The following is a 27984-nucleotide window of genomic DNA, read 5'->3' on the forward strand; positions in this document are numbered from 1 at the left end:
GGAGCCAAGCAGGGTGGCTTTGTGATCTTGGGAAAGTTATTAAACATCTCTCGTTGCAATTGCTTCATCTTAAAGTGGGAGAGAGTGTAGTTTGCAAATACACATAATCTTTAATCTATCTGTTCTATATTAAGTATATATCCTAGAGAACTTGAACATGGACATCAGGAAACATGTACAGGAAGAAATGTTCACAACAGTATTTTTTCAATAGCCCTAAATGGAAGCTACCCAAATTTCCATCAGCTCGAGAATGGAGAAACACACTGTGGCAGATTCATATGACAGGCTTACTATACAGCAATGAAAAAAGAATAAACTACTGATGCATACAACCACACGGATGAATCTCACACACATGTTGTGTGAAAGAAACCAGACGCCAAACAGGACATGCTGTCTTATTCTAGTCAATACACTTGAAAGCAGGGATAATGAAACGGCAGTCTAGTGTGTGGGGGGATGGGTACATACATGGGTGGTAAAACTATAAAGAAAAGACAAGCAAGGAAATCATTATCACCAAAATCAGAAAGGGATCAGAGGAGTTGTAACCAGAGACCCCATGGGGGCTTCTGTGCCCTTTTTTCATAACCTGATAATTATTCACATTTGTTCATATTGTAAGGGTTTTAAACTATATTCTATTTTCCCTCCCACCCACTATCAAGATGGACGTGGGGAAGTTTGCCTAGTATTTATTTGGCTGTGTCGGGTCTTAGTTGCAGCACTTGGGACCTTTAGTTGTGGCATGTGGGATCCAGTTCCCTGACGGAGGATGGAACCTGGGCCTCCTGCATTGGGAGGGCGACGTCTTAGCCACTGGACCACCAGGGAAATCCTTAAACTTTTTTCTAGTTACATGTACAGTTTAAAAAATTTTAAAATTAAAATAGCACAAAAGGAAAGGAAGTGAAACAGTCTTTCTCCAACTACTCAATTTCAGTCCCTCAATTTCATGCCTCCAAGGCAGTGAGGTATCCTTGGAGAGGATAGTTTGTGCATAAAAATGCACCTATATAACTTCTTTTTATATATAAATGAGAAAATATTATTTGTCCCTTTGCACATTGACTTTTTTTTTACTTAATGTATTTTGAAGGATTATGCTCATCTCAGCACATATAACTGTATCTCAAATTTGAAAGCTTTTATGTTATTTCTTCCTTTAACCTTTTGTAGATTTTTGGAGCTTTCTTTGTGGGAAGGATTTTAATAGTAAGTTCAATTTCTTTAATAAATATAGGGCTCTTCATATTTTCTATTGCATCTTGGGTTAGCTCTCATATGTTGTATTTTCCCAGTAATTGGCATTTCATCTAACTTGTCAAAGCCCTTGGCACAAAGTTGTCATAATATTCTTATTATACCCTTTTACAGGTAACAGAATTTTTTATATCATTTTCCTTATTTATTTTTGGCTATGCTGGGTCTTTGGTGCTGCACAGGCTTTTCTCTAGTTTCAGCGAGCAGGGGCTACTCTTCACTCCAGTGTACGGGCTTCTCTTGTTGCAGAGCACGGGCTCCAGGGTGTGTGGGCTTCAGTAATTGTGGGTCACAAGTCCTGAAGCACAGGCTCAGTAGCTGTGATGCACGGGTTTAGTTGCTCCACAGCAAGTGGGATCTTACCAGACCAGGGATCGAACTCGTGTCCCCTGCATAGGCAGGGGGATTCTTAACCACTGGATCACTAGGGAAGTCCCTAGAGAAGATATTCTTTTATTTCTCAGTTGGCAGGTCTTACTTTCCCCCCCACCCCCTTGTTTATTCTTAGGAGATAGAAGCAAACAGCAGATGAGTTGCTTTCATTTGTGGATCTCAAAGGTTAATGGAGATAGAAGGAATTTATTGAACCGAGAAATAATTTGCTCCTTTCTCAAATTAGGCATAGGTGAGCCACACTTACGTTGAACTAGTGATGCGTGTCGTTGTCTTCTATTTCCTATTTTGGAAATAGGAGGAATTTCCTATTAGCAGGAGGAATAAAACCCACTCTCTCTGACTTCTGACATTGTGTTAACCGATCAGGAGAATTTAGTTCTTCACCCAGGGTAGAGATGTGGGGGGTGCACTGAGGTGTGGTGATGAGATTATCAGTCTGATGTTGATATTTACCCAAGATTTGCCCCAAGATGGGGCAATCCAGAACTAGGGGTGAATTCTTTAGGGTTATTGAGCAAGAGGGATGAGAAATGGAAAGTCTCATCTGTAGTTAACCTTGAGGTCTGTCCTGAGAGAGAAGCTTCCAGTAGCCTTGGAGGAGCTTAAGTGAAGCTCCCAGATGGTCATTCTGTGGGTGATGGTCCTTCAAGGTGAGAGTGAAAGAAGCTTTAATATTAGCTCAGAGGCAGGGCAGAGTTCTAAGTGGGAGACCAGTCCTCAGAGTCCTCTCATTGGTTCTGACTGGGCCACCTGGTGAACCCTAAGCCAATCACTGGGCTTGGAAAATTAGACACTCTGGTTGGCCAGTTCTGAGAGGTATGCCTATTGGTGGAGCTCCAGCGGGGGCTTGGTACAAAACATGTCCGAAGTAGGGGACCTAGGCACTGATGCTTCCCAAAAGAAGACTGCATATCACCCGGAAAAGGGTGAATAAACCCTGGATGACGGAAGAACCGAGCTCATGAGTGACTCTGATGGTTCTGGGAGAGAATACATAAACTTAGAAAAGAGATTGGCACGTGGAAACAGCTCATAAATGCTGTTCATGTGTTGTTGTTTCAACTGTTGAGTGGCTTCCTGCCTCCCGGAGGATAAACTACAGTCCTTCATAATATATCTTTGCCCATCTCACCAACCTCAACTCTTACCACTGCCTGTTATTCTCCAGCCTCAATTTTAGGAAGATCCCTTCCCACGGTGTGTTCTTGGGGTCCTCTACGTCTCGATGCCCTACACAGCTACTTCGCCTTCAATATTGGGGCTCAGTGACCATACCATGCAGAGGACACTCTCTGACACAGACACCCTGAGCTCCAGATCCCAATACACAACCAATCTTCTGGTATATTGATTCTTCTCAAACGGGCCGGTACTGCCCCCTGGTGGGAACGTTCTTGGTTGCCGCATTATGGAGGCTGAGCCCATACCGTAGGCTGAGCCCGGAAGAATTAATGCTTTCAAAATTAATGCTTTCAAATTGTGGTGTTGGAGAAGACTCTTGAGAGGACCTTGGACAGCAAGGAGATCAGTCCGTCCCAAAGGAAATCAACCCTGAATATTCATTGGAAGGACTGATGCTGAAGCTGCAGCTGCAATAATTTGGCCACCTGATGTGAGGAACTAACTCATTGGAAAAGACCCTGATGCTGAGAAACATTAAGGGCAGGAGGAGAAGGGAGCGACAGAGGATGAGATAGTTGGATGGCATCATTGACTCAATGGACATGAGTTTGAGCAAGTTCCAGGAGATGATGAAGGACAGGGAAGCCTGGCATGCTGCAGTTCATGGGGTTGCAAGGAGTCGCACGCGACTTACCCACTGAACAACAACAGACATTCAGAGGCCAGGGTCTAGGCAGCCTGAACACTGCGTCTGCATCCTCAACAACTTGAAAAGATCTTTAAAAGCATTCATATGGGTACAAAGAAAAGTTTATAATTATCTAAAATTAATATAACACAAATACACATGCATGCATATTTGGGGATGGTTTAAAGTATACTTTTTTCTGAAATGAAACTGTATCATAAATAGAATGACAAATATAATTTAGTGTTTGTTCAGAATGGTACCAGGAGTTGTTCAGCATATCAGAAAAATCATAATACCATCTATGAGATATACTTTAATGTTGTATAATACAGAGAAAGAAATATGCATATAATCACAAGTATTCAGTGTGATAAATTTCAGAAAGTGACAACACCTTTGTAACTAGCACTCAGGTCAAGGAACAACATTATCAATCCCCTAGAAACCCTCCTTGGGTCCCTTTCAAGTAACTGTTTCCCTCTCCCCCAAAGGAAACCACCTTTGCCATAAATCAGTTTTGACTTTTTAAAGAGTTGAAATCATACGGTGTATTCTCTTTTGAGTCTTTTGGATTCAATATTGTGTTTGTGAGATTCAACCATGTTATCAGTCAGTAGTTCCTTCATCTTCATCGTCATAGTAACTGTTGGATGAATACACAGTTTCACTGGGCTTCCCTGGTGGCTCAACAGTAAAGTGTCCGCCTACCAAAGATGGAGACATGGGTTTGATCCCTGGGTCAGGAAGATGGCCTGGAAAAGGAGATGGCAACCCACTCCAGTATTCTTGCCTGGAGAATCCCATGGACAGAGGAGTGTGATGAGCTACACAGTCCATGGGGTCAGTCAGACATGAGTTAGCGACTGAGCATGCATGCATGGGTATGTGTGTGTTCAGAATTAGTAGATACAGCCAGTTTGGCAAAATGGTTGTATTGATTTACACTTCCATGAGCACATGCTTTTTCCTGACCATTTTTGTTGAGTTTTGTTTTTCTTTTTTCTTCCTGTCCTCAGGCACACAGAATGAATTAACCACTCTCCTTGGTTCATGCTGCAATCTGATCCATGCAAGTTCCCTTCTCTGATAATAAGAAATCGGCTGTCATAAATATATTGATTTTCTTTTATGAATCCCTCTGTATTTAACTGATTTCCCACTGTTACTGCCTCCCGTGTCCCAGGTACTAGCCCTTTGCATTACCCCAGGGCTCTAAGACCCTGCACTAGGCAGCCCTCTCATTGTGCTTGGGTTCTGACACCTTTTCTCGGGGGGTGTCATGGCTCTCCACCCAGCACACACATGTGCATGCACACACACACACACACACACACACACACACACTCGTGTAGTCTTTGAGATTGCTTTAGCCTACAAAATACCATTAGGACTGAAAGCTCTTATTTTTTTCTCTTAGTTTATTTTTAAAAATACATATTTATTTATTTGGCTGCCCTGGCTGTTAGTTATGGCACCTGGGATCCCCAGTTTTCCTTATGGCACGTGAGATTTTTTTTTTTTTTTTTCAGCTAAGGCATGTGGGATCTAGTTCCCTGACCAGGGATTCAACCCTGGCCCCCTGCATTGGGAGCACAGAGTCTTAACCACTGGACCACCAGGGAAATCTTTCTTTTATTTTATCTTTAATCCTTCCTTTTCATAGTTTTATCGTCTTTTTTATTCATAATCCTAATGACTTTCTTTTCTATGTAGTCAGATTTGTATATTTTGTTAGTTTAAAAGACCATACTTCTGGATTTTTAAATAAGAATCTGCATTTTTCCTTTAATTTATTTGATTTAATTTTCTTATTCCTTCTTCTTTCTTTGGGTTTATTCTATGGTTCATTTATTAGTTTCTTAAGATAGTCACCTCATAACTTTGGAGCTTTCTCCTTTTCTGGTATATGTATTTAAGGGTATAAATTTCCCCCCAAAATTCTGCTTTTGATGCCTCTCACAAGTTCTGATAGGTAGTATTTTCATTTTCTTCCAGTACTAGATAGTCTTCATTTCCCCATGATTTCCTTTTCTTAACCTAACTTGAGCCCATCCAATTTGGTTTGTATGGAATGTGGAATAAAAGCACCACATTTCAGAGTCAGGCAAGCGTGTGGTGCTCTAGAACTGGGGCAGCCAATCTCTGGACAAGCAGTAATTATGGACAAAGAGGGAAGCTAGGTATCTATAAGGAGAGAATGAGGGGAATTTGCTGAGGGATGCAGACAAGAGATGATGAGATCAAGGGAAGATAAAAAGAACTGGTCAGATCTGCACAACACATGAGACGCAGTGGTACTTCCTATTCTTTGCCTCTATGACTTTGTCATAAACCTTTACTTTGTACTTTTAAAAATCTTAGGTGTACTTTTACATTTTAGAAGTCCTCATTGAATTCATTGCAATATTGTTTCTGTTTTCTGTTTTGGTTTTTTGACCACACTGCATGTGGGGTCTTAGTTCCCCAACTAGGGATAGAATCCGCAATACCTGAATTGGAAGGTGAAGTCTTAACCATTGGACCACCTGGGAAATCCCTGCAATGTACTTTTTAATCTTAACTTAAAATAAAATAAAATCCTAACTTTCATTTTGACGTAATATTAGGTCTACAGAGAAGTTCTAAGATGGATACAAAGAATTTCAATACATTTCACCCTCATTCCCCAAACATCAACATCAAACCCCATACCCCACTCAAAGGGCTCAAACATACCTTTTGCGCACCAGGACTCAAAAAAACTACAGGGTCTGAGACAGAACTGTGTTTGAGTGTCTCTCTGTGGGGTATGGGTCAGCAGTGGACGGCCACAGGGACAGCGGCTCTGGGTGCAGCAGACTTGGGTATGGCATAAGCCCTCTTGGAGGAGGTTGCCATTAATCCCACCATAGAGCTGCCAGAACTTACACAGGACTGGGGAAACAGACTCTTGGAGGGCACAAACAGAACCTTGTGCACACCAGAACCCAGGAGAAAGGAGCAGCGACCCCACAAGAGACTGACCCAGACATGCCCATGAGTGTCCAGGAGTCTCCAGAGGAGGCGTGGGTCAGTGCTGGCCTGGGGCAGGGTTGGGGGCATTCAGTGTAGCAGTGTCTGCATGGGACCTTGTAAAGGAGGTCCCCATCATCTTCATTACCTCCACCAGAGTTTGGCCCCAGGTAAATAATAGGGAGGGAACACAGCTCCACCCATCAATAGAAAATTGGATTAAAGATTTACTGAGCATGGCCCCGCCCATCAGAACAAGGCCCAGTTTCCCCCTCAGTCAGTCTCTCCCATCAGGAAGCTTCCATACGCCTCTTATCCTTCTCCATCAGAGGACAGACAGACTGAAAACCACAATCACAGAAAACTAACCAGTCTAATCACATGGACCACAGCCTTGTCTAACTCAATGAGACTATGAGCCACCCAAGACAGACGGGTCATGGTGGAGACTTCTGACAAAATGTGGTCCACTGGAGAAGAGAATGATAAACCACTTCAGAATTTTTGCCTTGAGAACCCCATGAACAGTATGAACAGGCTTTATTATAGTGCCTTTTAAAAAGTATTTATTTATTTGACTGCACCAGGTCTGGGACATAGGGTTTTCTATCTTCACTGCAGCATGTGGGATCTTTAATTGTGACATTGTGGAGTCTCGTTCCATGACCAGGGATTGAACCCAGGCCCCCTGCATTGGGAGCACAGAGCCTTAGCCACCGAACCACCAGGAAAGACCCTATGGTGCCTGTTTTTAAGGTCACCTTTGTTGAGGTAAATTTATGTACCATAAAATACACCCATCTTAAGCATAGAGTTCAGTGAGTTTTGACCACCACAGTCATCATATAGAACATTTCTATCACCCCCTCAAAAGTTTTCTCATACTGTTTTGTAGTCAGTTCCTTCTCATGGCCCCAGGCAACCACTAATTTGCTCTGTCACTGTAGATTAGCTTTGCCTGTTCTAGAATTTCTATGAGCAAAACCATACAGTATGAACTCTTTTGAGTACAGCTTTTTCAATAAAGTCTGTTTATTTTCTATAGAGTCTATTTATGTATATATGTGTGTCATAGTTTATACATTGGGTTGTAGATAACTGTGGAAAAGCGTAAAACAAGTAGGATATAATAATGGCTCATAAATTCCACTTATTAGCTATTTCAGATTTAGTTGAACTCAAAATGAACTGAGTTTTTAGTATGTCTTTTCCCACTTCTAAAATTTTTACTTTAAAAAGCATAAAGACACTCAGAGTAGCTTTTCATTATTGAGATGTCTTTTACAATTCCCTGTGTCCCTACAGACAACTCTAAAATCAAGCCTAGGAGGAGCCTTGCTGACACTTGGACCAGCTTGAACCATCTGTCACTTACAAACACCCCTCCACCTCTCCTCCTGAAAAAGTCCAGTCCCTTTGTGTCCAATGGAGCTCACTTAACAAGCTCAGCCTAGCCGGGAATAAAAAGGACAATGGGCATATTGTGTTTTGCAGGTGTAGGAAAAGGGTGTTGAGGAGGTTCTCACACCAGATGTCCCCTCAGCTCAAAGGGTATAGCATCAGGTTCCATAGGGTCCAGATCTCCTGCCACCTGATCATAGATTCCTCTTGCATCCTCATATCTGTCCTCAGGCCAGCGGAAATCACAGGAGTCCTGACAAGCAAAGATGGAGTTAGAACCATAGAGAGATGCTATGGGTGAGTCATGATTGCAGCTCTGGGGGATACACCTTCCTGCTCTACTTCACAGGAAAGAAAAATGTTTTAGCTTCTACTTATAAAGGCAATTCCAACATATGCAAAGAGGATAGTGATTATAATAAACCCCTGTGAACCCATCAGCTAATATCAACAGTATGAACCTTTGGTCAATCTTGATTTATCTTTATCTCTATCTTCTCATCTCTTGCCCCCACTACCTGGAATTCTTTTCAAGCAAATCCAAGATAACTCATGATTTCATGTCAAAAAGCAATTTAAATGTCAGACATGTGAAACTTTTCTTTTTTAATATGGAACGCATCACAGATTTGCATGTCATCCTCACACAGGGCCCATGCTAATCTTCTCTGTGTCATTCCAGGTTTAGTACATGTGCTGCTGAAGCAAGTATGTGAAACTTTTAATTAGCCCACGATATCATCCTAAAGGAAATCAACACTAAACATTCACTGGAAGGACTGATGTGGGGGCTGAAGCTCCAGTACATTGGCTACCTGATGTGAAGAGCCAACTCAGTGGAAAAGACCCTGATGCTGGGAAATATTGAAAGCAAGAGGAGAAGAGAGAGACAGAGGATGAGATGGTTGAATGGCATCATCAACTCAATGGACAGGAGTTTGAGCAAACTCCGGGAGATGGTGAAGGACAGGGAAGCCTGGCGTGCTGCAGTCCATGGGGTCTCAAAGAGTCAGACACAACTTAGCAACAGAACAACAACAACACCAGTTATGGGAATTGTGGCATGTGAGTCTTGATCCTGTTGGTCTTATTAATATCCAAAACATGGTCTCATCAAAGTAGAAGAGATAAAAGACCGTGTAGGGTGGTCCTTACTGAGGATGTGCTTTGCCTTAGATTTGGGAGAAAATCGTTGTTTTTAATCAGCAAACTTTAGAGCAAGGGGCCAAATATGGCTCGTTGCATGTTTTTGTATTGCCCAAGAATATTTTTTACATGTTTTAATTGCTGAGAAATATTTGTTAAAAAAGAGTGATACTTGTGACATGTGAGAACTATATGAAATTCAAATTTCAGTGTCCAAAAATAAAAGTTTTATTGGAAGTTAGTCATAATTATTTATGTATTCTCTATGGCTATTTTTACGGCAGAGTTGAGTAGTTTTTAGGAAGACACTATCTCCTGCAAAGCCCAAAATATTTACTATCTAGCCCTTTACAGAAAAAGTGTGCAGCTCTATCTGTGCTTTTAGAAGGCGTATGTGTTCAGCACCATGGACAGCATCGCGCGATTTCCACAGTGGTGGGGAGGACGGTGCCCCGTTGGGAAGAAAGTTACAGAGGGAAGTCTTTGGCCCACAGGTGCCAGAGCATTAGTCAAGGCCACACAGAAAGTCAAGAGCCAGTAGGTGGGGCTTAGTTGGTGGTCAAGGTGCCTGTTTGTGGTTTGTGCCTGCCCAGCCACCATCTTCACTTCCCTCTGGGTTCTGCATCTCTCTTCCACTCTCAGTTCAGGGCTTTGAGTGGGGCTGGCCTCTAATCCCAGATGCCATGCGTAGACACTGCCCCAGATTTGTCCAATTAGTATATATTCTATATCCTGCTTCAGTGAACAAGCAACATTCAGCAACAACTATGTGAACCAAGCTAAACCACTAAGTGTCTGAGATGGGGCTTTGGAGTGATTGGATAAGAGGCATTCTCCTTCTCTGAAGGTTGATAATCTAATAGGATAGAAACCTGGATTTGCTAGGGATTGTCTTAAGAGAGGAAATTCTGGGTGGGCCTGAAGACAATTCTATCCCTTGACTTTTCCATTGAGTGGGTCAAAAAAGTATTTCTCTCTGTCTCTCTGCTGTAACCAGTATAGTGGAGATGGCTAGTTATCCAACCAAATACACACCTTCCTTCTTCCACAGTAACAGCATCTTAGTAGGGCACAGAGCTGCCAAGCAGACTGCATTTCTCAGCCTCCTTTGCAGTTAAGGTGTGGCCATGTCCATATTCTCACCAGTGGAATAAGAGCAGTGTGTACATTTCTGGGCCTGAACCATAAGTGAGGGTCATGCCTCTATCATGTTCTCTTTTTCCCTTTCCCACAAGCTGAAACCCCCAGTGAACTGGCCCATCCATGTAAACTTGTTCAGCTCACTAGAGGATAGCAGAGGAACACAATGGAAAGAACATGGGTTGCAGAATAACCATGTGCAGCACGGCCACTCCCCTCTGACTGCTACGTGAGAAAGAAATAGACTGTCTTGTTTTGGCCACTGGATTATGGCCAGGCCTCTTTGCTACAGCAGCTAGCTTACCTGAACTAATACAGGCAGTAGGAGGGGGATCTCTGGCACTAACTAGGAAATATTTCTGTGGATATAAATCTCCTCACCATCTGTACTTCATCGTAGAGGGGTCCCCAGGCCCGAGATGGAGCATACACTCTTTCCACCTCATCATACAGGTGCCCAGGAAATGCCATATTCTCCTCCTCAAGAGCCCTGAGACCTGGAATTGGAGTGGGGGGGTAGTGATGATCAAACAGCTAGATCCAGATGTCAGGAGTATCAAAGGTAGGGAGGGGGTGTTCCACTGTGCGCACCACTCACCTCGGGGATAAGACACCTCCTCCATCATGGGGGGCAGCTGGGGGCTGAAGTCTCTCATGGAGTGGTAATATGGCTCTACATCTGTTGTGCTAACCTGTCCACACACACCCCCAAATAAAAACAAATTAAGTGTTTTCCATCCTCTGACTCCATCATCCCTGGAAAGCACAATGATTAACCCAAAGCTAATGGTGGGGTTTTAGTCACAGTCAATTCCGTCAGTGGGGTGTCCGGACCATCCCCACTTACCGTGGAGCTGCGAGTGTCCCGATCTCCAGTCCACTGGCTTTCCTCGTATTCGTTCCTGACTCGGTCCTCCTCCGACCTTCCAGGATGGTGGCATGGGGAGGCAGTTGGGCATTGACCCTCTGACAACTGTCACCCTCAAACCTCCTCCCGAGTCTTCCTTACAGACAAATATTCCCACTTACCCTGTCTCTGTCTTCTCTGAAATGCCTGAGGGAAGTAGGGGAAAAGGGGTCAGAGATACACCCCTTGAGCCCACTTGGCCCTGGGAGCAAACCCAGAGTTCCTATCACCCTTGGACCTCTGTCCCAGCAGGAGAAGGGTCTCTTCTCACCTTCAGCAAGACGCTTCAGTCTCCGCTGCCAGAGGAATCCCCCGACACAGGAGGCATTAGAAAGCAGCAAAAGACCTCCAACAGCAAGCAGCACAGGCAGCAAGGGCATCTCTGAGGGTCCTGTGGGGTGGAAGTTACCCCTCAATGAGCCCAAACAATTGGTTTCAGACTTCAATTGTGGTTCTCTGAAAAAGCCTGTCCCTGACCAAGCAAAGCCCTCCTCCTAGGTCAGGGAAGCAGATGGGCAGGGGTTTCTATGTCCACTCCTTTTTAGTTTTCTTGGCTGCACCACAGGGCACGTGGGATCATAGTTCCCTGACCAGGGATTGAACCTACACCCCTTGCATTGGAAGCACAGCCTTAACCACTGGCCACTGTGAAGACCACATGTTCACTCCTTTTGCCACCCCAGAGCAGGTGGCTCCTTTCTCAAATCAAGCCATTAGCAGTGCATCCTACCTTTGTCCAAGCCCTGTGTATGGACTCAAGCAGGAACTTCAGGTCCTTAGCTGGGCATTCAAGATCTTCTGTTATCTGGCCTCTTCCCACATCTTCACTCTTGCCCACAAAATATTGACCCTCCAGCCACACAAAACTAACCACTGGCTGTTTGCAGAATCATTGAGGCAAACCCACACATCTAAGCCTTTGAATAGAGTAGAGTGTCTGTCTTTAAATGTCCTTTCATCTCAAGCAAGCTTCTATTCTTCTTTCAAACTTCATCTCAAATGACTTCCTCTTTGCACAAACTTCCATCTCAGACAACATCAGAATCCTCTGCTATATCCCTGAGGACAAGACTAAGTCCCTCTCAGCAGCCATCTGCTCAGCACTCATTTCCCCACCTCCTGCTAACAGGACTCATTTTCCTTTGCCAGTCATTACTCTCTGCTCTCAGTCTGGTTGGCTCCACAGGACTCCATGGAGGACACATGGCCTGACTTGGCCGTTAAGAGTTCCCATCCCCATTCCCATGGTGATCAGTTCAAAGACTGGCATTTGACCCAAGGTAGATTTTTGGCAAAACGCCTAGGACACACTTTGGTTAATTGCTAAGAAGTGAAATAAAAGCGGAAGGTGTGGGAGGATTTCTTTGCCTTCTTAAGAGAAAAATCTGAGATTAATCCTTTGTCTGTTTCTTCTAATCTCAAAAATATACAAGCAACTCCTGAAGCTCAATTCCAGAAAAATAAATGACCCCATCAAAAAATGGGCCAAAGAACTAAACAGACATTTCTCCAAAAAAGACATACAGATGGCTAACAAACACATGAAAAGATGCTCAACATCACTCATTATCAGAGAAATGCAAATCAAAACCACAATGAGGTACCATTATATGCCAGTCAGGAAGGCTGCTATCCAAAAGTCTACAAGCAATAAATGCTGGAGAGGGTGTGGAGAAAAGGGAACCCTCTTACACTGTTGGTGGGAATGCAAACTAGTACAGCCACTATGGAAAAGAGTGTGGAGATTTCTTAAAAAACTGGAAATAGAACTGCCATATGACCCAGCAATACCACTTCTGGGCATACACACTGAGGAAACCAGACCTGAAAGAGACACGTGCACCCCAATGTTCATCGCAGCACTGTTTATAATAGCCAGGACATGGAAGCAACCTAGATGCCCATCAGCAGATGAATGGATAAGGAAGCTCTGGTACATATACACCATGGAATATTACTCAGCTGTTAAAAAGAATTCATTTGAATCAGTTCTAATGAGATGGATGAAACTGGAGCCCATTATACAGAGTAAAGTAAGCCAGGAAGATAAAGAACATTACAGCATACTAACACATATATATGGAATTTAGAAAGATGGTAATGATAACCCTATATGCAAAACAGAAAAAGAGACACAGAAGTACAGAACAGACTTTTGAACTCTGTGGGAGAAGGTGAGGGTGGGATGTTTCGAAAGAACAGCATGTCTATTATCTATAGTGAAACAGATCACCAGCCCAGGTGGGATGCATGAGACAAGTGCTCGGGCCTGGTGCACTGGGAAGTCCCAGAGAAATCGGGTGGAGAGGGAGGTGGGAGGGGGGATCGGGATGGGGAATACATGTAACTCCATGGCTGATTCATGTCAATGTATGACAAAACCCACTGAAATGTTGTGAAGTAATTAGCCTCCAACTAATAAAAAAATAATAATAATAATAAAAAGAGAAAAATCTGAGAAAGAAGTCATCAGAGTTGAAGTAAAGTTGAGAGAGTGAGAAACTGATCCTTGGTGAACATTTTGAGTACCTGAATCCAGCCACAATTGGAGTTTCAATTTCATGAGCCAAGCCATTCTTTTTATTGTCAACAACAACTGAATTTCTGTCATTTACAACCTTCTCAGACTCTAAAGGGGATTGATTATTTGCAAAATGGTCATGATTGTCTCACTATATGCATAGTCTAAGGGCTTTCCTGGTGGGTCAGATGGTGAAGAATCTGCCTGCAATACAAGAGACCTGGGTTCAATCCCTGGGTCAGGAAGATCCCCTGGAGAAGGGAATGGTTACCTACTCCAATATTCTTGCCTGGAGAATCCCATGGACAAAGGAGCCTGACGATGTACTGTCCATGGGGGTCACCAATAGTTGGACATAACTGAGCAACTAACATGCATAGTCTTAAGACTTCCCCCTACACTAACTCTGAGTTGAGCCATGCCACTTGCTTCAGACAATAAGACACAATGAGAAGCTCAAAGGGAAATCCCTTATGGTCCAGTGGCTAAGACTCCACACTTGAAATGCGGAGGGTGCGGGTTCAATCCCTGACTGAGGAGCTAAGATCCCACATGCCTCATGGCCCGGCCCCAAGTTTTTTTAATAATTAATATTTTAAAATTAAAATAAAAAAATAATCTGAAGCTTGAAAAGTGCCTATAAATTGGAACTTGTGCTCTCTTGCTGCTTTTAGGTCTCTAGTGACCACCTCCCTGCGAACAAGCCAAGGAGACACATGTGACCCCGTGATCTCCAATATTCCAACTATGAGTCAGATTGCCAGACAAGTGAGGAGAGGCTATCCTAGATCAACAGGTTCCAGCAGAGCTGCCAGCTGACCATAGCCCAGAGCAGAACTGTTCAGCCACTCAAAGAATCATGAGAAATCATGTTTGTTGCCATAAGTGCCCATGTTTGGGATAGTTTGTTATGCAGCAAAAGCCAACTGACACAGGCTCTGCATAGGGAAGACAAATTTTATCACATCCAGGTAAATTAGGAAAAAAGAAAATTTATCACACTCAAGTAAGAGGAAGAGCTAAGGATATGAGTGAGGGCCTATGGGGTAGACTTAAGTTTTCAGGGACTATAGTCATAAGGCAGAAGAGGTGGGGTTAGAGACCAGAAAGTTGTTTTCAAGAGGGAGAGGGCTATTTGGGGATTGAAGCCTTACCTGCAGGTCGCTCTGTGGGTAGCTGGTAGTCGGGTTCTCGAGAAGGTTGGTCTAGACCTGGGAGGTGGAGATAGAGAATGAAAATTAACATCAACAAACTGAGATAAGCCTTAAATATTTCTACGTCTCCTATTAAGCTTTGCAACCCAGTTTTGAGACATATAGGAACTAATTTCTGACTTTAGGAATATTTCAAAGAGAACTGGAAATTGCTGATTATAATGATGATACTATTAATAGCCATTCTAAAGCTAATGCTAATAACAAAATAATAATAATATATTGTTGATGAGTGCTTTATGGTGTGGAAGCCTCCTTTAACCTGAATTGTCAATTTGGGGGATTAATTTTTAAAAACGCAGGGTTCTCTGGATGCCTTAATATAGGTATAAGTTTTAGAGCAAGGGAGGTGAATATAGTACTATTTTATGCTTTAGTGCTTAAAGGGAAAACTGGGACAGTGAAAGAGGAGGCAACATTGTAGGGATGGGAAAGAGTCCTTACTTCCATGAGGAAAAAGTCTGCCCTATCAGAAAGGAAAAGGGGAAAAAAAGCAGGAGGAAAAGGGGACGACAGAGGTTGAGATGGTTGGATGGCATCACCGACTCGATGGGCATGAGTTTGAGCAAGCTCCGGGAGTTGGTAATAGACGGGAAAGCCTGGTGTGCTGCTGTCCATGGGGTCGCAAAGAGTCGGACATGACTGAGTGACTGAACTGAACTGATCAGAAGGGAAAAGATAGAAACAGGCAATTTTCATGGAGCAAAGTAAACAAAAAGTGAGCGGGGGGCATTTCTTTAAATTAGCATCTACATAGCACTAGCTTTGTACAGGGCCCTGTTCTAAGATCTTTAGATATATTAATTTATCTATTTCTTACAATTGTCTAAGATAGACCTGACTTTCAGAAACTGAGGTACAGAGACTGGATACACACTTTATCTTTACAGACTGAGGCCCAGAGATTATGCTGAGTCTTCAGTAACTTGCCTAAGGTCTCACACCTAGGAAGTTGCAGAGCTGGGACTTGAACCCAGGTTTGTCAGAACCAGGCTCTGTGTGACTGGCCACTGCACCATAGTAGTCTACCAGAGTCCAGATGTTCTTATTCATATTCAAGGAATTTATCCATGTCATCGAAGTTGCTGAATTTATTAACATAAAGTTGTTTGTAATATTTCCTAATTTCCCCTTAATGTCTGTAGGATCAGTAGTAATGTTCCCTTTTTCATTCCTTATATTGGTTAAGAGTGGTGTCTTCTCTCTTTTTTGTCTTGATTAGCTCTATAAACATTGATCTTTTCAAAGAATTAGCTTTTGATTTCATTATTTTCTTCTATTGTTTTTCAATTTTCTAGTTCATTAATTTCTGTTCTTTATTATTTCCTTCCTTTTGTCTACTTTTGGTTTAATTTGCCCTTCTTTTTCTAGTCTTTTTAGGATGGAAACTTAGTCAATTTGAAGACTTAAAAAATCTGAGAACCTAATGCTATAAATTTCTTGCTAAGCACTGCTTTAGATGCACCTCACAATTTTCATTTGTTTTCATTTTCATTCAATTCAAATTCTCTTCAAATTTCCCTTGTGTAGCTAATCACATTTAGACAGTATAGTCTAGTGGCAAAAACTAGTCTCTGGAGTTCATCTGCCGGAGTTTAAATTTCATATGTAGCTCCTTCTACCTGTGTGAGCTTTGACAAGTTGATTAACCTCTCTGGACCTCAGTTTCTCCACCAGCAAAAAGGGTATAACAGTATCGACTCCACCCTATAAGTCTCTGAGTAATTCTGCAGACTGTGCAAAAATGTCCCTTCCCACCTGGGGTGGTGATCGAGATCTGGGACCCTTTGTCAGCTAGTCCGCTGTCACCCAGGGCATTGCTGGCCAGCAACCAGATCCTGTATCGAGTAGAAGGCTGCAGCCCAGTCAGTGTGAAGGTGGTGGCCTGGGGTGGTAGGACATCCATGTAGAGGAACCCTGGAGTCCCCAGAGCCTCATACCTGCATCAAAGGGAGGACAGTCATTCAGGCAGGTACCCCAGCCCTATTGACTACAACCATTTCTTTTCATGATAGAGACCTACCTGATTTGGAACCTCTGCGGCAAGCCCCCATCAAAGCCAGGCTTCCACTCCAGCCCCACTGAATATGGGGTCATGCTCATGGCCTTCAGTCCTGATGGCGGATCAGGACGGCCTTTGAGGTAAGAGATGGGGGACATAGAGGATTCAGAAGGATTGTGGAAGATTCCTTCCAGATTCTTGCTAAGAATGATTTCAAATATACAGTTGAGTCTCATTATTCATGGTGGTTATGTCCTCTAAAGTCACTGGGAACATTCAATTAGCAAATACCAAGCCATTGCTTCCAAGGGAAATGCAGGCTTAGACTCCCATGAGCCTCCAGTCATAACATTTTCATCATCAATTAATGCATGATATTCTATTATGTGGAGAAGGAAATGACAACCCACTCCAGTGTTCTTGCCTGGAGAATCCCAGGGACGGGGGAGCCTGGTGGGCTGCCGGCTATGGGGTCACACAGAGTCAGACACGACTGACGCGACTTAGCAGCAGCAGCAGCAGCAGCATTCTATTATGCATGTTTCTGCTTAAAGACATCTTATTTAATATACCTTGTTGATTCATCAACATCAAATGAATTGCTGGAACTCAACACCTGTACAAAGCTTACCAAACACAAGTATTTTCTCCAAATGGTACATCTCAGCCTTCCTGAGCTTAGGAACACCAGACAGCACTTTAGTGCTGTAGTTGAGGGCCATTTTATATAGCAAAACAATTAACAAAAAGCACAAAGGTGCAAAAAATGAGAGCTGTAAGAAGGCAGAGTGTCGCCTTGTTCAACCTCTGCTGAGAATGTACTCATTGGGTGACTCAAATTTTTCATCCCCTATTTACAGTCCCCTGAATGTCTGAAGCATAATGAGTATTGATTTGGGAGTTATGAATAAACTCTAACAAGTAGGCAAAACTGCAAATACAGACTCCGCCAATGATGACGATTGACTGTATGACACATGTTTCTGGTAGTGGACTTTTGTGTCTATCTCATATCCATTCCCCTCATTTCTTCTGGTTACAGAACACTGAATACCCATTGGAGAGTCACTTGCCCACATTCTCAGGCCACGTGCATCTGATGGAAGTGACTCCACTCCTTGTAGGATGGACACGTGACTGGGTCTGACCAACAAGAACAACAATCAGGTTGTCTTCCTTTCACCACCTGATTGGTTCAGGAATGGGCTGGGAGTCAAGGGGAGCCAGTGGAATGTTAATTCTAGTACTTTCATACCACTGTTAGGAAGCCTTACAAGATAGCCAACACAGAAAAAAGGAGTCCAGAGAGATGGAGAGTTCTTGATAACAGCTGAACCTAGATCCAGCGACTCCTGAAAATCTACTTTTCAGTTGCATTGCATTTAGTCACTCAGTCATGTCCAACTCTTTGTGACCCCGTGGACTGTAGCATGCCAGGCTATTCTGTCCATGGGGTTCTCCAGGCAAGAATACTGGAATGGGTTGTCATTTCCTTCTCCAGGCGATCTTCCCAGACCAGGGATCGAACCTGTGTCTCCTGCACAGGCAGGTGGGTTCTTTACCACTGAGCCACCAGGCTTGGGGCAATAAGAAACCCCTTCCATTTTTCCCTTTGTTGTCAGTTTCCCTAAAAATCCAGTCTCCATTGGGACTTTTGGAGCAGGCAAAAACTCCATCCTCATTCATAAACACTTCTCAGCTTTCAGAAATACTGTCATTCTGGGACCAACCAGAGACTAGGGGATTGACTTAGGGGATTACCCTCCCAGCAGCCTCCCAGCCTTCTCCCACCATACTGATGCTGACAAGTTGAATGTTGGTGTGGTCTGAGCCGAGGGGGTTGGTGGCTATGCATGTGAAGAGGGCATAGTCCTGGGCTGCAGACACGTTGGCAATGGTCAGAAGGCTGCTGTGGACGCCACCCTGGTGGTATGTGTGCTCTGTGTACCTGGAGAGGAGATGCAGCAGGGACTCAGAGAGGGTGACTGAGGCTGGGGGATCAAAGTTAGGGCTGGAGTGCTACCTGGTTCAGCCTGGGCTCACCTTGGATCCTGGAGATCCAGAGGGACCCCGTTTTTGGTCCAAGTGAAGATGATGTTGGGGACACCTCGGGCACGACAGTGAAGGGTGGCAGAACTAGTGCTGTCTCCAGCTGCAGCCACTTTTGTTAGGGGAGCGGGATGCTCCACGTGGGGGGCAACTAGAGGGGTTGGAGGTCAACATGAGGCGTATGGAAGGACATGATATGTGGATTTAGTGGCAGGCCTTGAAGTTAGGGCTTTAGATGTTACTCACATCTGACAACAAGACGGACCAGCCCTCGGGCTGGAGGTGCCACTCCATTGTCCACAATGCATTGGTAAGCACCAGCCTGGGTCAGCTTGGCATGGTGAATACGAAGACGCCCTGTGGATCCCTTTGATATCTTCTCCATGTCATCCAGACTCTGGTCCTCCCCTTCTTCTCCCTAGAGGTCCAAGACTTGGGAGATTGTCCCCAGGTCCAGCCCCAGTTCCATTAGCCTTCAAACTGGGTCCCCATCTGTAGCCTCTATCTCCCACCCACAATCACCCTTCCTAGCAAAGAAAAAATTTCCCTGTCATTCCACCCTATCATTCATTTATTTATCCAACCATTCATGCATGGATCCATCCGTTCAGCCACCAATCCAGTCAACTACTCACCCATCCATTTACTCAACCATTCTTGCTTGGAACCTTCTATCCACCCATCCATCAATGTATTTAACCATCCACCTATCTGTCAATTCATTCATTTATCCATACATCCATCAATCTTCCCTTCCATTCATTCATCCATTCACCCATTCATTCATCCAACCCTTTGCTTCCCTCTACCCATCCATTTACCCTTCTATCTACTTATCCAGTCCATCTATTCACTCAGACACATGCACATCAATAAATCCATGCATCTGTTCATCAGTTCATCTAGCTACCTATTTATCCATCTCTCCATTGGCTTCTGCACCCACCCATCCATCCATCCATTTATCCATTTTCCTTCCACAGACATCTTTTCCACCGATAGTGTATCTACCCATCCATCTACTCTCTAACCTAATCAATCTACTCATTTCTCTCATTCAATCATCTGCCTAATTTATTGATCCATTTATCCACTCATTCACTTGCTCATTTGTCTGTAGCCTCTATCTCCCAGCCACAATCACCCTTCCTAGCAAAGAAAAAATTTCCCTGTCATTCCACCCAATCATTCATTTATTTATCCAACCATTCATGCATGAATCCATCCATTCAGCCACCAATCCAGTCAACTACTCATCCATCCATTTACTCAACCATTCTTGCTTGGAACCTTCTATCCACCCATCCATCAATGTACTGTTCTTCCATCCACTTCCATCTGTTCTTCCATCCACTCATTCATCTATCTACTAACTCATCCACCCACCACGTATCCATCCATATATCCACCCATGTACCCCTCACCCACCTGGTTATCTATTCACTTATCCACCTACCCATCTACCATTCAACAGTTAGTTGTTGGAGCATGTCCTGACAACTACAAAGTTATATAGAGTCATAAAGATGTGACCCCCTCCTCCCGAGGAGCTTACAGTCAAGAAATCACACCTCCCAGCCCACACCTCTATTTATCAAAGGTTAGATCCTCACCAGCCTCTCCCAGTTGAACATTCCAGGAAGGATGGGATTGGCATCCACAGTGCAGACTATGTCCACAGAATCCCCAATATTCACCTCAGTGGGGTCTTGGAGAGCTCGGATGGTGGGAGCATCTAGGGAAGGCAGGAGCTTGGGGAAGGCATTTGGACCCAGACAGGCCATGGTGGAAGAGGGCCCCAGGTGGGAGTGGTGTCTCAGAAGTGCCCAGGAAAGTTATGAATGTGATCAAGTCTGCCTTTAGAATAAAGTTCTCGGTGTTAGTGAGGTTGTCCCCGCCATCTACTATGCCACTGTAGTGACAAGAGTAGGTCCGATGGACTTCCAGAATTGTGTGGAGTGGGCCTGGCTTCCTGACCGGAATAGGTGGGCAGAAATTCTACAAAGGGTTTCTCTAATGGGCGCGTTTCCCAAAGTGGGCGTGGCTCCGTCACGGAAGGCTCTCCCAGAATGGGGAGGTTTCCAGAATGGGGAGGTTTCCAGAATGGGTATATCCCTTGGGTGGGCGGAGCTTCCACAACGAGGAAACGCCACAGCGGGCAAGATTCCCTGGGTGGGCGGGGCTTCCATGATGGGCGGGGCTCCCAGAGCTCCTTAGTTTCCTACGGTGATGGGGTCTCACATTGTACATCCAGTCTCACGAGAGCTTCCGCCGTGCCCTCCGAGTTCTGACAGTGCAACTGGTAGAGGCCATCGTCAGCGCGGGTCACATTCCACAGCTGCAGCGCTCCACCAGACAGGATACGATGCCGAGGGCCGCCAGCTGGGGGAAGTAAAGGTGAGGAGCTTGCTAAATCCGCCCTCAACCCCTCCGGAAGTCCTCTCCATGCCCCCTCCGTGCACCTGGGCTGAGTCGGTAGCCGCGGAAGGTCCAGTTGAAGGCCTCTGGGGCGGGGTTGGCAGACACGGAGACAGGCAGCAGTGCCTCGCCCTGCTCCACCGCGGTCACCACAAGCACCTGCTCCCCCAGGAACTCTGGAGGGTCTGCGGATGAGGAGGGCCCGCGGGGAGTCAAGATTGTTAAGGTTCGGGCCTGGGGGTGGATTTGCGATCAGGTGCAGGTAGAAAGGGTTAAAGTCGAGGTCTCGCCGAGATTTTAAGCTTGTGCACAAGGGAGCAATTACGTTCAGAGCTGAGATGTGGGGTTAGGTTCAGAGAGACCAGAGTCAGACTGAAGGATGGAAACAGGGTTCGGGATGCGGGTCAAGGTCAGGGGTTAGGATACAGGACAAAAAAAGAAGGCGGGGGATGGGCAGGATAAGAATCGGTGCGGGGTCGAGTGTCAGGATAAAGAGCAGGAAAGTTTCTGAAGTTAAGAATGGAAGTCAAAGACAGTATCCAGATATTGTACTATATTGTATTGTATATTGTAACCCAAGTATTGTAATATAGGGTCAGATAGGAATCAAGAGGGATGCCAGGCTTGCGCACATACACAGCACGTTGAGGCGGTAGAAGGCGCTCACGGTTTCCCGCAGCTCGCTGCTGTGGGCGCTACAGGTCACGCGGTGGCCGTGGTCGCGGGATGAGAGTCTCAGAAGGACGCTCCTAGCGGCGGCGGAACCTTTGAATGGAGCCCGGCGGGGCTGGGCGGCCACACCTTCCAGCCTGCGGACCGGGCGGGGAGCGGGACCAGAGCCAGAGTCTGGGTACTGGGTGCCGGGTACCGGGCAAGTCGGGCGGGGGCAGGTTTCCGACTAAAGAAATGCGATCAGAACCGGGGAGGGACGGGATTTCTCTCACTCACCTCTCCCCCTCCTTGTCCCACGACAAGTTGACTGGAGGGTTGCTGCTAACGCTGACGCACGTCAAGTTTAAGGCATCCCCGGGGCGTAGCGTCGACGCGTTGGCCAGGATCGTCACATTAGTCGGGGGGACTTCGGGAACCGGTGGGAGAAGCGAGGCTCAGAGGTGAACAGGAGACCGGCCGGCTTCCGCCGGGCGCGGACCCAGGCCCCGCCCAGCCGCGAGCGCTTCCCTGGCTCTTCGGCATCCACCCCTCTTCCAGCTGCCCCCACCGCCGCTCCACCAGGAAGGCTTCCGCTCAGTTCCCCGCCACAGCCAAGTCCTCCCTCCCAGCCCGGCAGCGCGCCCCCTCACACTGCACCACGAGCTGCGTGGACGCGCTGAGCTGGCCGGCTTTGCACGTGAACTTGGCCTGGTTGTCCGACGGACCAGTGATCAGCACCAGCTCTCGGGAGAAGATGCTCCCCGACTTCTCCACACTTCCCAGCTGCACCCGCCGTGGTTCCTGGGGCGGCCGCGGTTCGGTCACGGTGCGCGAGTCCTAAGGGCCGAGACTGACTGGGGGACCACGGGGAGCTCTGCCTTCCCGCCCCCCCCCCCCCCCCCGAGACGTCTCCATTATGTGGGCTGCAGCCAGCCCAGATAAATAAAGCCGTTGTGTGATGAGGAAAAGGCGCCCCCTTCGGCGAGCATCGGCTAAGGCAGAGGAATCGGGACTAGAATTGAGCGGTTCCCACCTGGCATCTCTCCCGCCTACTGGGCCCCTGGAGCCCCGAGATTTTGCAGTCTGAACCCGCCTCCAGTCCCACGCTTCACCCCCAACTCCCGCCCCGCTTCTCTGCTCTCTTGAGGCCTGCAGTTGTCGGTGCCCTCGGCCGACCCTCAACCCCACTCCTCGAAATTCATTCCAGCTATATTTACCAAACCTCCTACACAGGGAAACTCCCTTGGAATTCCCAAACCTTTCCCAGAATTCCTTCAATTTTGCCTCTCCTTAACTCTTTTTCTTAAAATCCCCACCTTCCTCAACGATTTCTTTTAATCTTTTCCTTAATTCCATTCCCTGGTCACAGATTTCTGAATCCCCCAATGGCCTCGTATTATCCTAGTCCTTTACTAGAATCCTTTGTGCTGCCCCAATTCTTGGCATTTCCCCATCCAATTAAACGAGAGTCCATTGGACAGAGATCAAACCAGTCAATCCTAACGGAAATCAACCTTGAATGTTCACTGGAAGGACTGATGCTGAAGCTGAAGCTCCAATACTTTGGCCACCTGATGCAAAGAGCCAACTCATTGGAAAAGACCCTGATAATGGGAAAGATTGAGGGCAGGGGGAGAAGGGGGTGACAAAGGATGAAGTGGTTGGATGGCATCACTGACTCAATGGACATGAGTTTTCACAAACTCTGGGAGATAATGAAGGACAGGGAAGCCTGGTGTGCTGCCGTCCATGGAATTGCGGAGTCGGACACAACTGAGCGACTGAACAACAACAAAATGAAATTGAATTTCATTCCTAGAATTCCTACTCTTTCCCCCAGAATTTCCACTAGATTCCTAGTTTCCCACGATTCTCCAAGAATTCAGTCAGAATTCTTAAATTTTAATAGAATTTAATTTTCTTACTCCCAATCCCAAGAATTCAACTTCATATTAGTGATTTTTCAAATGTTCTGTAGAATTATTAGTCTTTCCCCCCTAATTTCTAGCCTTTACCCACCGTTGTCTTTGTTTCTGGAATTCTTAGTCTTTCCCTAAAATTCTAGCCATTTTACCTGAATCCCAAGGTTTCACCAGAATTTCCTTTAATTTTAATGAAATTTATTGCCTTTTCTCTAGATTTCTCATTCCTGATCCAGAATTCTTTAATTCTAGAATTCTCACTGTTTTCCCAGAATTTCCTCAGTTTTCCTAAAATTGCATTTAATTCTCATGGCGTTTGTCTTTTCAATTCCCTGCCGAAACTCAAAACCTCCAGTATTTTTCAAGAAACTCAGGTTTCCCTAGACTCTGAAGGAGAGAAGGAGCTTCATCTTTCCCCATGTTCCTGGCCACCCCACAACACTTCTTGCTGGGCACCAACCTTGTACCAGGTGAGGGAAGGGTCTGGGTTGCCTCCAATGGCCAGACACACCAGCCTCACCCGGTTCCCAGCCCGGAGGCGCTGCCCCTCTGGGGGGCCCTCAATCCACAGCTTCTGGGCAGGATCTGTGGGGAAAGCCAGGTAGAGTGACTTTTCTCTCTGGGCTGGGCCCTGAGGTTGAGGGTCTCAAAGGTTTGGGGTACCCCCAGGCAAGGGTGGAGGCTCACATTTCACATTTAGGGTGAGTGACTTCTTGAAGGTCTCTTTGGTGAAGGCCTCGCTAAAGGCCTCACACGTGAGGCTCAGACCGTTGTCCTCCCGTCGCGCCAGGAATGTCAGGTTAGACATGGAGATGTGGCCACCATGCAGGCCCTAGCAGGGATTGGGCTTCAGATTTGGGGGACTAGGGCACCCCCATCCATGATACCAATGACCTGGGTCCAGCCCAGGTCACAACAGGGACCCATGAATCATCTCCACCGACTCATCTGTTAGACCCAGGGGGCCCCAAATTCCAGTCCAGACTCCCCAGGGATCAAGGCATCCCAGATGCCAGACCCCTCCTCTCCCAGATCCGGAAGATGTGCCCTCAGCTCCCTCTACCCTCGGACCCAGGAGCCTGACCCCAGCCTCACGTCCATGACCGTCTCCTCGCTGGGCTGCAGCTGCCGCCAGCCCAGCCACCATCGCAGGAGGACCCGCGGGCGACTGGACTTGGTGATGCAGGAGAGTGTCACGTTCTTGTTCTCAGACTGGGACGCAGATCCCAAGATAGTAATGGCGCTGGGGGGAACTGCAGGGATGAACGGAGGAGAGACCCTAAGCTGGGCTGGACGGCTCACAGATCAGCCCAGACAGACAGGAGACTGGGGACAGATGATGAGGGCTTTGGCATCCGACCGGCATGGTTTGGGGGCACAAACAGATGGTTCCCTGGGGCACAGACTGACGACAGATGGGCAGCTGGCACCGGGACTCACAGGTGACCTGCAGCGTGACCCCGCGTTCCTGAATCCCTGAAGATACGCTGTTGTAGGCCTCGCAGCTGAGCCTTGCCCCGTGGTCTTCCGGCCTCACGATCATCACTAAGAGGCTGCGGGCCACCGCCTGAGCATGTTCTGTGCCCCACGCTGTGGACACGGGCTGGCCATTCTGCAGACACGAACAGGCCTGGGCCAGCTCAGGGCCAGCGCCTGGCCCCCACCCTTCCCCCCACCTCCATGCTGCCCCTGCCCTCACCTTCAGCCACTGCAGTGTGGCTAGCGGATTCCCCCCTCGGGCGGTGCACGACAGCTCCAAGCTTTGCCCTGCCCGCACCTGCCCCTCATCCAGGCCTGGCCATTCGATGACGGGGGGCCCTGGGGGGACTGGGGAGCAATGGTCACTCAGTGGGCCTGGGGAGTCCATCCATTCTTTCCAAGCCCCACAACCTGCCTCTGAACCCCCATGGTTCCCCCTCGAGAACCTGAGCTTTCCATAGTCCCTGTGCTCCCCGGGCCCCCCATTTCCTGTTCCCCATCCTTAGTGCCAACAGCCGACTCAGTTCTCCACTTACACAGAATATTCATGGTGAATGAAGCCTTGATAGGGGTATCCAAAGCTGGGCTGGATCCCTCACAGACCAGTAACTGCCCATTATCTGAGCTCTGGGGTGTCACCCTAGGGTGGGAAGTTGGGGTTCTTAAGTCAGTTATTATCTGAAATTTGGGGAGTCAAGGTACAGAGGTGGGGATCCCAGGTCCCCGCACCTAGTTTAAGTATCTATGGTGATTTCCTTTAGGATCTAGAGCTCCGTGGAAGGGAGCTGGGGATCAGCAGTGAGAATGGAGGTCCCAGAGGCCCACACCTGGCCAAAACCTTTGTACTTGATACTCTGGAACTAGAGTTCCCACGAAGAAGTTTTAGAGCATCCAGGTGGGGAATTGGGTCCCAGATGTACCTACCAGACCCAAGTTCCCATGCATGAATCCCTGGGATATGGGGTTTTCATGGAGAAACTTGGGGGATCAGGCTGAGCAGGGGGCATCCCAGTTTCCATACCTGGCTGTGGCCTCCGTGGTGAAGAGTTTCTGCTGGGACCCCTCATTCACATTAGCAGAGATACTGGATATTGTTTGTCCACCTTGGGGTTAACAAGAAGGCTAGAGGAGAGGCAGGTTTTCCCCAGGGTAGATCCTGGAGACCTGGCCTGAAAGCCTTCAGGATGGATATACAGCCCCCTCCCTCCTGGTTCTGGAGGAGAAACACCAGCTTCATTCCCTCTGCACATTCTGGCTTCCTTGAATCCTGGAGGCCCCAGGACTGGGTCCTGGGCCTCTCCTGTCCCCTCCCCTCCTTTCCAGGTTGTATTACCCACCCGCAGCTTCTCGTGTCTGCCCCCAAAAGACACACATATCTCTGTCCGGAACCTCAGCCTCTTTCCTGAGTCCTGGTCCAGCAATTATGCAAAATTCTCAGTGCCTTGCCCTGGATGTCCCCTCCCACTCACCGGGTCCCACACCAGCCTCAGCATCTCCCCAGGTCTGCTCCTGCATCCCATCTCAGGAGGGCCCTGGGCAGAGATACACCCCCTTCCCACTCCAGGGGCTTCACGCTGCCCCCACCAGTTCACCCACACTCACTCAAGAGAAAGGTGATGTCAGGTGCTGGCTTGGCATCCCCAGACACACAGCTGACCGTGTACTCCTGCCCAGCTACCCATGTGACCGTGCTCCCTGCCTCAGGGGTCAACTGAAGCACCTTGGGGGGCACTGGTGAGAAAGGGTCTGGGGTGAGCTAGAATCACCCAGAGGGATATGAGGATTTGGGCTTTGAGTCTGAGGAAAGGGAGCGGGGTTGGGGGCTTGGACTCCCCCACTCTGGAGATGGCGAGGGCGGAAGTCCAGACTCATGGGTCCTGGGGGGTCTCTCATTCATACCCAGGATGGAGAGGATCACTCTGGGAGACACGAGCTCAGGGCCTGTTTCTGAGCGGCCGACCTGGCACTCATACTCTGCATCGTCGCTGAGGTCACACGCTTCAATATGCAGGTGAAATTCACCTGCGGGTAGGACCCAAGGTCAGGGCTGAGGTCAGCCTCAGCTGGTAGCTCAGGATCTCAGGGTCTGGTCCCTTACCTTTAGCAGGATCTCCCTCCAGGTGATACCGCGGGAAACTGGGGATCCTAGGATCGGGGCCGAGGAGCAGCCCGTCTTTGGCCCATTGTACCGCACTGCCAGGGGCGCGGACCCCGCACCGCAGCTCGGCAACAGCCCCCTCCACCACCGTCAAGTTTTCGGGCAGAGCCCAGAAGCCTCGGGGGGCTGAGGCCGGGATCGGCACCTGGGTCAGGCCTGGGGACACAGAGATATCAGTAGGAGAGGGCAGCGAGTCTGTCTGGAGAAGGGGCCGCGGGAATGAGGGCCACCTGGCTCTGGTCACGGCCCAGGATCCCACTCACCTGTCGTCAGAAGCCCCAGGAGCAGCAGTGCATCCTTGATGCGGATCCTCAGGGCCATCCCAGGTCCTCTGTCTTTGGTGTCCGCGGTGTCCACGCCCACCTCCTGCGTCTGCCTGCCTTTCTCTGGGTCCCTCTTTATGTCTGCCCTTTACTTTTCTCTTTGTTTCTCTTTTTCTATTTGTCTCCTTCTTTTTCTCTTTCTCTATTTCTCTCTTCCTGCCCTAGGTCCCCTTCTGCTCTCCCTCCT

General features: G+C 47.1%; 1 protein-coding gene and 1 non-coding gene across 2 annotated transcripts; both read right to left on the minus strand.

The window, feature by feature from the left end:
- Positions 1–7539: 7539 nt before the first annotated feature.
- Positions 7540–27795, minus strand: NPHS1 (NPHS1 adhesion molecule, nephrin). The gene is made up of 29 exons (XM_061135389.1): positions 27738–27795; positions 27415–27630; positions 27216–27338; positions 26919–27047; positions 26338–26419; positions 25853–25956; positions 25537–25664; positions 25278–25449; positions 24933–25090; positions 24525–24669; positions 24298–24422; positions 22566–22752; positions 22213–22342; positions 21901–22073; positions 21309–21449; positions 21088–21228; positions 20460–20581; positions 19093–19264; positions 18841–18997; positions 18594–18745; positions 16819–16930; positions 16554–16735; positions 14736–14792; positions 11332–11451; positions 11183–11207; positions 11001–11076; positions 10748–10845; positions 10535–10643; positions 7540–8120 (listed from the first exon to the last, which is right to left on the minus strand). Exons 1-29 carry the CDS (start codon positions 27793–27795, stop codon positions 7989–7991), a joined length of 3726 nt encoding a protein of 1241 aa, XP_060991372.1. The 3' UTR covers positions 7540–7988.
- Positions 8473–8575, minus strand: LOC133055294 (U6 spliceosomal RNA). The gene has a single exon (XR_009692592.1). It is a non-coding gene; the product is annotated as a U6 spliceosomal RNA (small nuclear RNA).
- Positions 27796–27984: the final 189 nt, after the last annotated feature.

Source organism: Dama dama, chromosome 4, assembly GCF_033118175.1.
Source record: "Dama dama isolate Ldn47 chromosome 4, ASM3311817v1, whole genome shotgun sequence".
NCBI classification, from domain to species: Eukaryota; Metazoa; Chordata; class Mammalia; order Artiodactyla; family Cervidae; genus Dama; species Dama dama.